At 39.0% G+C, this 15,759-nt stretch overlaps 1 protein-coding gene across 2 annotated transcripts in view; it reads left to right on the forward strand.

Moving 5' to 3' along the window:
* Positions 1-3,185: 3,185 nt before the first annotated feature.
* Positions 3,186-15,759, forward strand: part of LOC114047060 (pre-B-cell leukemia transcription factor 3) — a 300,024-nt gene continuing 287,450 nt past the window's right edge. For both annotated transcript variants that reach the window (XM_027867750.1, XM_027867752.1), the window contains exons 1-2: positions 3,186-3,385; positions 4,558-4,631. In XM_027867750.1, the coding sequence (XP_027723551.1) occupies positions 3,186-3,385; positions 4,558-4,631 (274 nt within the window). The remainder of the gene's footprint in view (positions 3,386-4,557; positions 4,632-15,759) is intronic.

The following is a 15,759-nucleotide window of genomic DNA, read 5'->3' on the forward strand; positions in this document are numbered from 1 at the left end:
GTTGAGAATTGCCCACTATATCCTGCCATTCTAAAACTGCTGCCTTTTCTGAAGCTTCAAAATTTTGTTTGCACTAAAAATAAAGTCTTTAAGGAAAAAAAAATTCCTCAGGTGCCAGTTGTCCCCAGGAGTTCCAACTCCCTCCCTCCTGAGATAGGATGAGTAGACTTTTTAAAGCCCCAAATCCCCCGTGCTACATCCAATGCAAGGTCCCTATCTCCTTTCATAGACCATCTTTCATTACCCATAGAAGCATTCATCAGTGGAACTCTCTCCTAACACCAAAACAAGGCCTTCTTCCTTCCCCCCACCCACTTTTCAATCCTTCCCCCATCCTCAGCACCACGTCCCCTGTAGACTTTTCTCTTTTTGAGGCCACAGAAGTCACCTTCCCCTCATTTCTAGCTCTTGATTTAACTCTAGCATATCACCTTATTCCTCTCGATCTCCCTGCTTTTTCTCCCCTCCCCCATTTCATACACCTCTCCTGTTATATGTAGTCCCACAAAAACAAAACAAAACTAGCTAACAAAACAAAACAAACAAACAAAAAAACATCGGTTCACCTGTAGTCAGGGTGTCACCAGGTTTTGTCTGTAATGTCCTATGCCTGACTGCTACCTCCATCAGACTTCTGCCTTGATATCTTTCTTCTTGTGTACATTTAGAAAGAAGTTTCTTATTAGTTTCTGTGCTGTTACTGCGTTTATTTAGGAATGCATGTTCAAAAAGTTTGGAGACCGAAGCCTTGAGGGAAATTAGAGATCAATTAATCTGAATTTGGAAGGGACTACTTCAAAAGGAAATGAGTTCTGCATCAAATAAGGAAAGTGAGGTTCTACGGGCTGAGCCACTGGCTCCAGTTACCAGAATTAATGATAAGAGTTTAGAGCCTGCAATCCTTTGACTCCAAGTAAAATCTACTTTCTCCTATATCAAGCTGTGCTCCAAAGGAGTTCTGTTTCAAGAGACATTCCTTGGATTTTGACTTTGAAATTCAGAGTTTAGATTCAACGCTTCGCCCAAGAGTCAGAGGGCTTGTGTTTGAATCCAGACTTTGCTACTGTGGAACTTGGGCAAGGTATTTCCCTTCTGAGTCTTAGTTTTGTCATGGGTGAAATGAGGGGGTTGGACTAGATGTCACTTCTAGCTGTAAATGCTAGGATCTTTCCCCTTTCCTCCCTCCAGATGTTCTTCCTAGTGGAAAGAGGACGGGCTCTAAAGTGGAAGGAATTGAGATTGTTTATAGATTCTGGCACTTTCTCGTTGTGTGAAGATTTTCAGTAAATCGCTTTTTCTATGTGGGCCCCGGTGTCCTCATCTGTAAAATGGGGGAGGGATGTTGGACAAGATGGCCCATAAGGTCCACCTCTGCTCTGACAATTCTCGTATCCCTTCTTCTTGACGCTGAAGGCCACGAATGGATTTCTTTCCTCAGCACTCCGGATTCCACAAAGGCGGAAAGCTCCGGGGTACTCCACTGTCTATAGCGCCACCCTGGTTACTATGACAACGGTGGACCGGGGCGGGGCCTTTGAACTCCTGCTCCTCCTGTCGTATAAAGAACGTTTTCGAAATCTCCAATCAGATAAATCATCTCCTCATATGGTCCCACCCCATTTGTCTGTGAGAGCGTTGTGATTGGAGGGCGACTCCCGGCCCAGTCCCTCAAAGGGGTCCCTCCTACTCTCGGGAAGCGCGGGAAAGTGAACGGGCCTCAAGTCTTAGCTATGGCCCTTGGTCGCCTGGAGCGGCTAGGGGTTGAAGCTGCCGAGTGAGTCCAAGGGGTAGAGGGGATTTCCCTCCTTCCCTGCCCTTTACACCTGTCTGCGCACGCGTACATACACTGTCCTCCCACACTCCCCATTGAAAAGTGCGCCACCCGCGAGCAGTCAACCCAAGACAGTTGGCTTGGACTTCGGAAATCTGCGCGCGCGCCCGCCAGCCGAAAGAAGAGTTTGGGGCGCGCGCTTGGCAGCGAGGTGCGGAGGCCGGGCGGGGGGCGGGGCCGAGGCGAGGCGCGGGCAGGCAAGAGGTCCAATGAGCCCCGGGCACCTCCTCCCTAGGGGTGTGGCCAAGGCACGGGCTGCTCCGCCCTCTGCCCCCTCCCCTCCGCGCCGGGGGCCCGCAGTGAGTGAGTGAGTGGCACTGGCAGCCTGTCAATCCCTCAGCAGAGCGGCCATCGAGCCCCGTCCGCTGGCGGCTGCCTGCCTGCCCGCCCGCCTGCCTGGGTGGGTGGGTGCGCGGCTTGGGCAGCGGCGGGTCCTGCTTCATAAATCTGCGGGGCGCCCGCTGCCCCCAGCAGCTGGCCGGGCCGTCCACCCGGCTCCCTGCCCCGGCTCCCAAACTTTCTCACCCTTCTCCGCGCCTCCCCCCTCATCTCCACCGCGTCCATCTGTCTTTCCTCCCCCCTCCTCCTCCCGCCGATTTCCCTTCTCCTTCCCCTTTCCTTTCCCCCCCACGGGGGGCTCGCGTCCCGATCCGGCTCCGGCTCCGGCTCGGGCTCCGGCTCTAGCTCCGGCCCGGTGGCGGCGGCGGAGACTGAGAGGGGGGCGGAGGGAAGGAGGGAGGGGAGCGAGCGGAGAGTGAGGAAGGGGAGGAGGCGGGAGCGTCCCGGCAACTCGGAGGCTCTGGGGCAAGTTGCGGGAGGACCAGCCGCCCGGCGGCCGCGGGCGAGGGGCGCTGTGAGGACGGGGCGCGGGAGCAGCGGCGGCGGCTGCGGCGGCGGCGGCAGCGCCGGGAGCGGGAGGAGCAGCCGCCGCCACCGTCACCACAGCCGCCACCTCAGTCACCGCCGCTCCAGCCGCGGGGCCCCGGATCTCTCAGCCTCGGCCGCCGCCGCCGCCGCCTCCTCCTCCTCAGCGGGCTCTCCCGCGCTCCCGCCGCGGCTTCGGCTTCGGCTTCGGCTCGCGAGGCCGGGTTAGCAGCCGGGCCCCCCGCCCTCCCCCGGGCCCGGCTCCGCCGCTGCCGCCGCCGCCGCGGGCCCTCCCTCCTTCCCTGCCCCCCCAGCAGCCGCGGGCGGGGAGCGCGCCGCCCCCTCTTCTTTTCCTCCCCCTCCTTCTCTCTCCTTCCTCCTCCTCCTCCTCTCCCTCCTCCTCCTCTCACTCTCCCTCCTCCTCCTCTTCCACCTTCTCCTCAGCAGCCGCCGCCGCCGCCGCCTCCCGCTCCCGCCCGCGCGCGGCGGGATGGACGATCAATCCAGGATGTTGCAGACTCTGGCCGGGGTGAACCTGGCCGGCCACTCGGTGCAGGGGGGCATGGCCTTGCCGCCTCCCCCCCACGGTCACGAAGGGGCGGACGGCGATGGCAGGAAGCAGGACATCGGCGACATCCTCCACCAGATCATGACCATCACCGACCAGAGCCTGGACGAAGCGCAAGCAAAGTTGGTTTCGTCTCATTGAACATCTTTTGTGTGTCTGTTTGTGTGTGTGCGCGCGTGGCTCCCTCCACCCTGTCTTCTTCCCGTGGGTTGTTGTTGTGTGTGTGCTTTTTTGTTTTTTGTTTTTGCTTTTTTGTTTTTGTATATTCTTTCCTTTCTTCTCCTTATTGGTTCTAAACTGTCTTAATAGCTTCTTTTAAAAATGAACTTTGTTCTATAAATAAACATTTTATCCTTTTTTGTGGGGCACAAATTTCCACACCACCCCTGTGGAGGCAAAAGGGAAAAAAAGTTGCTCTTGGGAATTTTAAACCACACATCACACAGGGCTTTTTTCAGATTTTTTTTTTAAAGGCAAGAAACCGGATAGATGGTGACTTTTGCCGTTTTTTCCTTTTATCTGTCGGCAACCCCGTTGTGATCTCGTCACAGTGATTTAAAATGACAAAATTGACCAATAAGTGTCTGTTGAGAGAGCCTGTGATTTCCACTTGAGGAAGTATAACTTTCTTTACTCCATCAAGTCCTTGTGTTGGGTAGTTGCCTGATGAAAGTGACAAGACATTGTTGCTTTTTTCCACTTGCAACAGTAAATGTTTAAATCACAGTAAATATGAAATAAAGCCTCAAGATTCTGAAGGCCACCCCACCCATCCCCCAAGTAATAAATCTGTTACTTGTTAGCAGAAGAGAAAGTTAGGGGTTGTATCCCACACAGGTTAGTAGAGAATTTTAACTAGGGCCAATATGATGTGGAAACAAAACAGATGGGAAAAGTAACAGTCTTTGAACAGACCTACAAAACTTTAACTGTCGTTTAAAAAAGGTACTCTCTTCTATTCTTCACTTACAAAATGAATGATAGCCCATATACATATTCTTCCCCCCTCCCCATTTGTTCTTGGTGCTCCCCAATTAAGCTTCCTCACATTTCTAGATCTTCTCTACCCCAGCACGTGATATAATCACACCTATCTATGTATGGGGCAACTATTCAGGGCTTCCCCTAAAGATAAAAGCTGTCCTTAGAAATATACTCTGGTTTGTGTTAGCTTCTATGGACATTGGAAGACACAGATTTGAAATGAAATCTTTAAGTACTCACTTGAAGAAATCGCCATGTTATTCAATAGGTGATGCTAATACCTTTGTTTGGGTTGTTTTTTCCCCCCCAGAAAACATGCATTGAATTGTCATAGAATGAAACCTGCTCTCTTCAGTGTCCTGTGTGAAATAAAAGAGAAAACAGGTAAGAATTCTAGTGTTAACAGTGGTCTCAATGTGGCATTGTAACTACTCATTTGACTCTGCCAATCTAGGAGCTGCTACTTTGGGCACCGCCATCTTTGATCATTTTCTCTTTTTCTACCTCCTGATCTTGAAAGGGGGGGGAAATAGGTTGGGGGGGTACTGGAGAAAGCTGCAATAAATCTGGAGTCAATTTTACAATTCATACTCCCGATATAAAATGAAATGTAGATGGAAAAGCTCATGTGTCATCCTTCTCAGGAGCCAGTCCCCTCTGGCTGCAATCAGGGAGCAGCCACTCTCCGTCTTTCCCTTTTCCTTGTTTGTATGTCAGTTTTTTCAAGGAGCAATGTGAGAGTAGATGCCAATTGCAAGAGTCCCTGAGAGGAAGCATTGCCAGCAACTTTCTGTTTTACTTAGACAACCTTAAGCATCAGCTCTTCCAATAGAAGAATGTATGCAATTGAACATGTCTCAGTAGAATGTTTAAATTAGGCTGCTGAGTGGGAAAAATACTTGTAACCAAGTATGGAAGAGTAACATGTATTTTTAGACTTCTTATACATTATATTTATGTTAAATGTGTAATTTGTATGCATACATGAGAAGAGTTAAAATGTAATAAGATTAATGTATGTTATAAAATAGATAAGAAAGGCCAAGTGGAGGGCTAAAAACTGATTAAAGTTTTCAAGGGAATATTTCAAGGCTCTGTACCATATTAAAGAGAAACAGTTTTCAGGAAGAAAGGAATTATATACAAAAGCATATTGAACAAGCCTTGTAAATAGTATTGATTTAATTTTTTTTTGTCCATTTGGAATTAAATAGTTTCTTAATCTTGAAATGGTTATATGGGTTCAAGTCCGAAGCTGGCTAAATTTGGGTAACTTTTAGTATGGCTGGCACTGTTTGCCTTTTATGTGGTGTAGAACCAGGATGGTGTTAACCAAGTTTGAACATTTTATGAGGCATATTTTAGTGTATTGAATGCATGTTGTAAATGGAATTTCATTTTTTAAAAGTTGAAGCAAAGAAGAAAAGTTAAAAAACCCAATATATGCAAGAAATATGAAACTAAAAGGTTAAATGTACTTATGGTAAACTTGAATGTAAAAATATTCACATGCTGCATATACTTTAGATTAGTAGACTTATTGCTCTTATTTATATGATGATTTTATCTAGACAAAATATTTCCAAAAAAGTTGGAGTTTATTTGCTTTCTTTAAAAAAATCATCAAGAAATATTAATTGCCTAAATGGTACCTTTTCATGTTTTTTTTTGAGAGACAGAGAGAGAGAATGTTGGTTCTTAATATTGAGGAAGCCATCCTAAAATATATATATGTGTCTGTAAATGTATATGCACATACACACATTTTATTTTGAGAACTGTGGGATTTGAGATTGTTAACTTTATTTTGCGTGTCAATTTTTAGTTACCTTTGGAAATCGTGGCCTGCTTAAATTACAGACAAAATTTTTTATCTGACTATAAAATGAGACATCAAACATTAAATCACGAAGAATCTTAGCTTAGAAACCTAAAAGTGCATAGTTCTCAGTAAATCATGTTGCTTAATGTCCAAGGTTTTTTGTGCTATCAGGACTCCACTTCAGTTTCTGCTGACAGCTAAGCACTTGGGTATTGACTATGTTGTGAATATTAAGATTGATTCTGCTTTCTATTGCATTATATTATGTGGGATAAGGGGAATGATATTCCCTCTCCCCCCCCAATATACCTTAATCACAGTTAAGAATCTCTCCTCTTTGACTTGTATTTGTTTTTTTGCCTCTTTGTAAGTTTTTGCCAAACCAGCTTCAGAATCAACCGAAAAAACTGCCTGCCTTGTTTAGACATATAGCAGGCAGAGTTCAGTCAGGAACACAGAAGTCCTCAAGTTGCTTATTTGCAGAGGGCTTAGTTATACCATTTTGAAAAGAAAATAGTATAGTCAACAGCATGTCAGAGGTGAGTTAAGAAGAAACAAGTCTTTTCAGAGACAGAGATTACTGGCAGAGAGTATTGGGTAGTTGTATTGCTATTTAAAAAGCAAGAGGCTAACTGACAAGGAAAAAGATCTTTATGGTTTGAAAATGTTTCTAGGGATTTCAGTGATAACTTGTAAGTTGAGATTCGCTTTTATGCTTCAGCTAGTGCAGCCAACTTTGCAAGTTATCTCTTTTGTAAAATAGCTAAAAGCCAACAAAGAGTAAAGGCGGTGTCTGGGCAAAGGCATGAGCCTGCCAGCCCCAGCAGCTTGAGAAGGACAGGATTAAAGCACTGAGTGATTGATGGGGGTGAATCTCTTTCTCTTGGGTGGGTATGGGGGAGGAGCCCCCCTCCTTTCTGTGACTTCCACTTCTCCCTCCAAAACTAGTCCTAGAAAAGGACATACTCAGGGATCTTCCATTTGAAATGAAACAGCTGTATAGACATTAGAGCTACCAAAGCAAAGAAAATGTAACATCAGATTCTATCTTTCCTCCTTTCCTCTGATCTGTTTCCATAAGAATCAGTATGGATGGTCTGATGTTTCCAAAACATTTTGAATTTGAATGATTAATATTTTTGGGATATATTTAAATCAAGGGTTCTTAACCTGGGGTCCATGGATTAAAAAAAAAGATTTATGTATTTCAATATAGCTAGTTTCCTTTGTAATCCCATGCATTTTGTTTTATACATTTAGAAACGGTATTCTGAGAAGGGATCCATAGGCTTCATCAGACTGCCAAAGAGGTCCATGACACACACACAAAAAAGCTTAACACCCCCTGTTTTAGATGAAACTTATTTCTAAGAATATATTTCCCTCCAATCATTTTATTGAAATTTAATAATGTTATGGCCAGTGCTTAATTCTTTAGCATCAAAAGAAGAGTTTAGCTTGTCATTTTTAATGGAAACCTGGGGTACTTTTGATGGCTCTATTCTCCATAATGGAGGAGTAGTGGTGGTTGGAGGAGAAGGGGAACATGTCAGTGTATCATGCCATTTCAATTGTTCCTCTTCTTAAATAAGTAACTTTGATAGATTAATTTTATTTTTAGTTGTATTTATTTTAGGGTTTGTCAGTAGATCTGTAGTACTCTCATCAGACTGAATACTGTGTTAGTTCCTGATATAAATAAAGGATTGAGCTTGAAAAAAAATACATATTTCCTAGGTTTCTCCCAAATATGAAAAACTATTTTTCTCTTTAGGTTATCTATCATGATTGTATACTTTTATTTTCTTGTTTGGAGCTTGGGGAATAAGACTTTCTCTTAAAGTCTTACTTTTCTAATTTTGTATTTTCTTACATTATTGTCTATTTTAAAAATGTTTCATACTATTATTTTTAGGTTTAAAGTCTTTTTTCATATCCAGTAATTAATTTTCACTTGTGACATTTGTATATTTCTAAAAGTGAACACTTAAAATCAAGAAAAATTTTCAAAAAATTAGCAAAACTTGAATAAGAATTTTTTAAGCTTATCTTTTACTGATTTTTACTGCATACTTTTTATTAAATAGTCCTTCAATCCTAAGGTTGCATTTATATTAATGTTCGCATTTGTTATGTGCTCTTGTATCATTCTTGGACACCTAACGATTTCAAATGTTGACATGCTTTTCTTGGTAAAACACTCTGTCCTCAGAAGCTTGACATCATTGAAAAAGCCCTAAGTTACAGTTGATTTGCTGCATGATTTGGTACTCTTGAAAAATTTTTTGGAAAAGAAAATTACTTTTTCATATATTTTCGCATGAAGAATATTTTTGTTTAAGACTGAGAGCTCTGTCTGTGTATATAAACAGAAAGGTATGGATTTTTAAAAACTGCTATATTTATATAATATATATATGTACATATATCTTTAAAAGACCCACATAACCTTTCCCTTTTTAAACACTAGGTTAAAATACCCAGTGTTGATAGCTGCCAACCAAACCTTGATTTATTGCTACCACAAACCCTAAATAGCATTCATTTACTAGTAATGTCTAATGGCATACATGATGGTCTGCCAGATTTGTAGCCTTTGTGAGGCTTATAAGCAGGACTGACTTGGGAAGATCATAAAACTTAATGAACTTCTCGACTGCAGGAGGTGTCCGCAGGGGAAGAGAAAGGCCTGCTTGGCTGGTTGGGCTGGTTGAAGTATTTTTTATGTCTAAAGAGAGGGAGAAAATGATCATTAAAAATGTTATACCTTTAAGGGCACCCTCCCTGCAAAGAATAAGGGAAAATTTTAGATAAGAAAAATAGATAAAGAATGCAGCTTACAAAATGAAATCTTTTTGGGGAGGGAGGAGGGGGAGGAGAGATATTGTCTACTATGTGAAAGGAAACCTTTTATTTTTACTGTTACAAATGTAACTAGCCACACAATGTCACCATTATGATTAAAGGGCTAGGTAGTGCTCTCAATCCACTACACTGCTCCCTACTCAATTCTACCCAGAAAGGTTTAGAAACTCATTTGAGTATCCTTTTTCTGTTTGAATTGCCATTCTTCGAAATGCTTAATCTAGACTCTACTCCTATCCAGCAATAAATAGAATAACTATATTACACTTTATCATATTTATACAGTATCATGGCATACCTTTAATTTTAGTGTATTAGACTCAATTTTACACTAAATGAACACTCTAGCAAAATGAAAATGGGTATATATTGTGTTAGATATTAATATGTATTACACACATTACCATTCTGAATGTTTTTAATGGTACTTGAATATATTTATCATATGTAGTCAAAGTTCATACAACACATGTATTTTGTTTCCCACATTATTATTCTAGTGCCTTAACCAGTTTGTTTTGTCATTTTTTAAAGCCCTCTGAAATTGTAAAATCTACTACTGATTAAGCAACAATAGAAATGTAAAGCCATTCAATCATCCTAAATATCAAGAATTAATTGCTTCAATTTTCTATAAATGTTTTGCTTTTTAAAAAAGTAATTTCAGAATTTTGTTTTTTATCAACCTTTTTCCCTTAATGTTTCTCTTGCATGTTTGAGATTTTGGAGAATAGGTTGAGGTAGAGGTGGAGGGGCAACAAACCATGGTGGACCAATTTTCTAACTTCCTTCTCCAAATGCCTTTTATCCTGCTGAAGGAAATTATATGTAGTATTCTTTCAGAGAACTTGAGTTTTGCTTCAATACTTCATCTCTTCTAGAACTTCGTGTCTTTATTAAGTAAGAAATAAATATCATCTTGAATACATGAATTTGTGCTTCCAACATTTTGTCTCTCCCACCTCTACTTAAAAAAAAAATAGTGGCCTTTCTTGTCAATGCTAACTATATATATATACATATATATATATACATATATACACACATATATACATATACATCTACACACACACAGGCAAAACTTTTTTTTTGCCTTTATTTTTATTGGGATTTGTTTTATTATGGAATTAGAAGTAAATTTGTATATTTTGGGGGAATGTTTTTATTATTTTGGAACTTTGCCAGTCATATTATTTGGTGATAACATCTTTTTTCCCCTCATAAGAGTGAATGGTGATCCAAAGTAGGATATGCCTTATTCTTATCTGCTGCTTTTAAAAACTTTGAATATATATGTGTATATATATACACCCATACACATATATGTGTACATATATTTTTTTCATTGTTCACACAATAGGTTTTTCATTTCGGTATTTTTTTCATGATGCAAATGCATTCTTTGGTATCTTAGTCAATTACTTAATGTAGAATTGAAATGTTCAGATTTTTCAAAAGTTTATGTATATCTCAATTTGACATTCAAGTATTTTCTCTGTATTTGTGTGTTTCATTATAATGGCATTAGCTAGGGCTAAAACATCTTATAGACAGTTTGGCTATTAAGTGACAAGACTGGTTTCCGTAAGCCAAGCTATACTTGGGGAAAATTTGTCTTTATTACTTTAGTTATACTGTGTATTTTTATATATGCAACCGTGTTTATGTGTATTCAAGATAAATAATTAACATATATAGGCAGATACTAGTCTATTCTGATACTATTCTATAGAATTTGGGATTCTTTATTTTCTTTTAATATTACTAATTGAAATATATTTAGGTAATACTAATAGATATTTATAGTCTCAGAATTCTCCTTTTGAGAAGAATATCTTATTTGTTTTCTTAGCTGTCTGGTTTTACCTACTTTATCAAGATGAATGTAGGGATTGAGATAAGAGATCACTCTTTTTGTGACACTTTATTTTTACTCTACAGGGCATGTAAGTGTTTAAAGTATGAACAGCATAAATCATTTAAATCAGTATTTAATTTGAAATATTAAAAGTTTGTTAAATCTTGCCAGCACAGCTTTTATAAAGTTATAGTAGTTTACTTATCAAACAAAAGTGGTGGCTATTAGTTCTGGTTGATAGTCTTATCTTTATAGTCTTTAAGTAAAATGATAACTCTTATTTCTATATACTTAAAGGATTATAATGCTTCATAACCTTTGAAATCAGTACAACATGTATATTATCCCCATTTTATAGATGAAAAAACATATACTTGGTTCCCCCGTCTTTTGATTCCCAAGGCCACAGCTCTTTCTACTGACTAGACCACATTTACATCCAACTGTCCCCTTTATTTAGAGAAGCAATTTAAAAGCAATACCTAGTCTACAGGAAAAAAAAAAAACTATGAAACAATCATTTCTTTAAGGAGGAAGCCATGTCAGAAGGATTATGTCCTTTATCTTCAAAACTTGATTCTCATGATGGTTGTTCAGTAGCAACCATTATTCCCTGATTTTCATGGTCATTAAAATAATCATGTATTTATAAATTTTGTCTGTTTGTTTTAACATTAAGTGAGGTTTTCTGAGAGTAATGTGATAAAAGTATTTAAATTAGATTTTATATAGTATCTCTTCATTCTTTGTTAATAATAGAGCATTATGATTGAGGATTAGAAATGTATAGTCATTGATGCTTCTTTTCTTTTTCTTTTTTTTGATGCCTAATTTCTTAAGGAAAAGAGAATTAGTAGACTGTTATGTTTATAGCTGAGAGATAAAATTGGAAGCAGCACTTTGTCTCTTTAGACTTTTGTGTTTTAAAGATTTAACAAACATAAGCTTTTAAAAGAACACTCAGATTTTTAAAATGTACAATCAATAAGAAATTGATAATACAGTTGCATCATTTAATAGCTCAGGTTCTATGAGATACTAACATCATCTGGGAGAATCTTTGTTAGTGATTAAAATAAATCGTTTTTTGAGGCGATGCATCAGTTCTCAAAGTCATCATCTTCTTAATCTTCAGTGTCCAGCAGGTGGCTTTTTGCATTATTATTATTTAAATAAAATTTTTTTAAATGTCATAAAATTTTATCATGATTTAAGTGAATTAATTGAAAGCACCAACAATTCCACTGTCTCTGTATTAATGTTTGTAATAGAACAAAGGGATGCATATAGAAATGATCTTCAACATCATCTAAATTAAGATTCCAAACAGGCATTACAGATACTGGTAACTTTGGCAATTATCATTTTGTTTGGTGAACAGTAGTAAAACAGTGTGCGGTAAAAGTGTTTAGAGAGAGAGGATAAATAAATTGAACAGTTTTGCAATGCAAAGTGGTTTGTGGTGTTTTTGAGGATTTCTTGGCTCTCTCTTAACTGCTATTGTGAGCCTGGAGCAGATTTCCCCATTGCTAATGCCCTAGAAGTATTAATTCACTTTGATATGCTAATTAGAGGGCATTATGCAAGAAATGAGATTAAGTGGCAGCATGAAGCCATTTGCCTGTCAGTAAATTGAGAGCTTTAGCATCAGGAGGAGCTTTGTTTTTTCTGAGTTTCTCTTGGTTTTGCATATAAATAAAATTGATTGAAAGGTCTAGAGAAGCTTCCAGAACATTGGTGGTTCTTCTCTCTCCCTCCTCCTCCCCTCTTCCCCCCCATTATTTAAACTTAATGTTAAGGGCTTTGTCTGAATATTAATTGATCTAATGGGAGCTATTGAACATGAAAATTTCATTGTTTCTGTATACTAAGGAAAGTCAGGGAAATTTTGTGTCATCTAATGTTGGCAGCATGGAAAGTTGGTAGAAGTTGGCCTTGGAATTAGGAAGGCCTGAGTTGATAAAGTCTTATCTTTGACACATACTGGGTGTGTGTGACTATTTGCTAGATGCTTAACCTCTCAGTGCCCCAGGCATTTCTCTAAAACTATAAGTTAACCGACAGTTGATCTTGAATTGGCAGTCTGAATTGGTGGAGGAGGAAGCTTCCCCCTGGAAATACCTCATATGGATATAATCAAAAGTCTGGACCAAAAAAAAAAGTTGAAAATAATTTCTTTTCTGTTTTGAAGTTCAGAGAATCATAGTATGTTAGAGGTAGACTGAAGTCTTAGAGATAATCTAGTCAACCCTTTTATTGTGCATAAAGTAAGGCCCAGGAAAGGGGAATAGACTTGCTTGAGTAGCTAATAGATGGTCCAGCCTGGGCTTGACTCTGGTCTTTGGACTACAAGTCCCATCTTTGTTTGTTTTTTTTTCCCTACTGGTGGGTTTCTGTATTACCATTCACTTTTGAAGTATATGCTTGGTTAGAATATGGATGAATGTTCATCTGATAAACTAATATTCCTATTTAATTATGGGAAACTATTATTCTGATGGAAGTCATAAGCGTATTGGACCCATTTTGGAAGAATTATTATACTAGCTATAGATTTTATTTAACTACATGGAGTAACATTAAATTAGCATTAAGATTCTGACTTTTAATCCATAAAACAAGAAAATTCTTAATTAAGGCTTAACCTCTCACCTTGTCTCAACCTATTGAATGAACATATTTATTAGTATATGTTACATGTATATGTATATATATGCTGTATCTAAAGAGATGGTAGAAGTGTAATGGAAAGAGCTGAGCTTGACCCTAGGCTTTGACTAGATTCTGGGAAGCCTTTCCAAACTGATTTCCTAATTCAAAAAATTTGCATTACCTACCTCACACTACTGCTGTTAGGAATACAGTTTATAAATCTTAACACTCTAGATAAATGAGTTGCATATAAAGTCACAATTATCTCCCTTGTACTTGATTGTAATGGAATGAGCCAAAGGTGAGTTTTCATACTTAATTTTGAATTTCTTTTAGTTTGAGTCAAAGACTTTCTTTTCATTATTACTAAAAAATGGAAATGAGTTTTTCTTATATATTTGGGATCCATGAATCTTTCCATCATCATTGTTGACTGCTCCACACTTTTCCTTCATCTATAATCCTTTTCTCTGTTTTCCATCAATCTTTCATAGATTATGTTAGGAAAGGGGACAGAGGTTTGCTTCTTTGAATTTCTTGTGTATACTAATTTACTACTGGGGCTCTGCATCTGTTTCTCATTCTCAGTACATGACTGGCCCACTTATTTTTCTAGACATACATGTCCTTGATATAACGTCTTTTATGACACTTCTCCTAGGCAAGTTATCTTTGCTTCATGGAGGAGTTGGCATCTGAGCTGGGCCTTGAAGGAAGAGAAGAATTTCAACAGGTAGAGTTGAGAAGAGTGTGTGTTTCTTGAAGTAACTAAGCTGTTATTGGTAGAATTGGTATGTCTACCCTTCTGAGTTTGGTTACATAACAGAATATTTTGGATATGGGCGGTTGGTTTTGGCATCTGAATTCCACCACTGTATCTGTGAATGTAAACCCAATAAACCATAACTCCTTTTCAGAGCCATATGGATTCTCAAACCATCACAGCTGCTATGCATGCGCACTAAGGAGGCTAGTTTCTCCTCAGTATGCATGTGTAGCTCCCATTAATGTTAATGGGAGTTCGGAATATGCATACAGAGAGGAGAATCAGGTTCTCTCCAGAGACAGAACTCCTGATTACATTTTCGGTGACGAGTACTTAGTGTACCTACACATTAACTGCTTTTCTAAATGAAATCCTTGGCTATTTTTAATTCTTGTTCCCTTCCCAGTACTCCCCGAACTAGTTAAATCAATGAATCTTCATTAGGAGCTCATTACTTGCAAAATTTCATTTAAAACATATGAAGCTATTTTTGATTTAAATGGGAACAAAAAGCATTTGAAATTGCTTTTGGTGAAAGAGCAGATAGAGAGAAGAAGAGAGTAAGAGAAGAAGAGAAAAAGGGAGAGGTGATGAGTTCCCCAGAAGCAACAACCTTTTAGAATAGAGGTTGATGGGGAAGGGGGTCAGCTTACTAATATTTTCTCAATCACTTCTTTATTACTTGCATTGTATTGGGGGAATTTGTATGAATTGTTTTTATAAATGTATTAAAAAATATAGGCTTGTATGTATATCATGCCAAGGGTCCATTATTACTAGCAACTCCATGTTAATTTTCCAGATGAAAAGGAATAATTCAAATGGTCTCCTGAGTTTGTTTTCCTTTCTTTTTTCTTGTCTCTCCTCTTCCCTTTCCTTTAAAAAAAAAAAAACAACCCCAAAACCTAAGGACGCAAGTATTTGGAATTCATAGTCAAATATATCATTTTCAAGTTGGAATAGGACTGGAACAGGAAATTGATTTTATATTTATTATGAAAGAAAGAATTCTAACACCACCAACTGACAAAAATCCATGTCTTAGTTTGGGGATAATTATTTGCAGATAGATGTCACGTTATCACTGAATCATATTTAATGTCGACTAGGAACCCTGCATGTTTGTAGTGAATATCTTTAATTGAACTAAGTGGTACTAAAATGTTGTATCACTGGATCTTGGTGCTGGGATTAACTGTCACCAGCAAGAACAAGTTACAATAGATTGTGCAATGATTTCTCTAGCTTTCAGGATGTATTTATTACCATTTTTGAACAAATTATACTAACATGAAAAGTTGTGTTTGAAATGATTGTGTGCGAGATAAGGTGATACATTACAGCAATGGTTGGGTTTATGGTGCTTTATGCTGAGGCTTTCTTAAAAATTATAGCATAGCCCTGTCACTATAAAATCCAGTGATACAGTTGGTAATAACATACAGTGGAGGTATTTTTAGATTTTTACTTGTTATTCAAATACAGTGGGAACTCTCAGGTTTTCGACATCGTATTTCTTTCCTTTGTTAGAAGCAGTGAAGAGAAAATC

The sequence above is a fragment of the Vombatus ursinus genome, unplaced genomic scaffold (genome assembly GCF_900497805.2).
Source record: "Vombatus ursinus unplaced genomic scaffold, bare-nosed wombat genome assembly UNPS02014786.1, whole genome shotgun sequence".
Taxonomy (NCBI): domain Eukaryota; kingdom Metazoa; phylum Chordata; class Mammalia; order Diprotodontia; family Vombatidae; genus Vombatus; species Vombatus ursinus.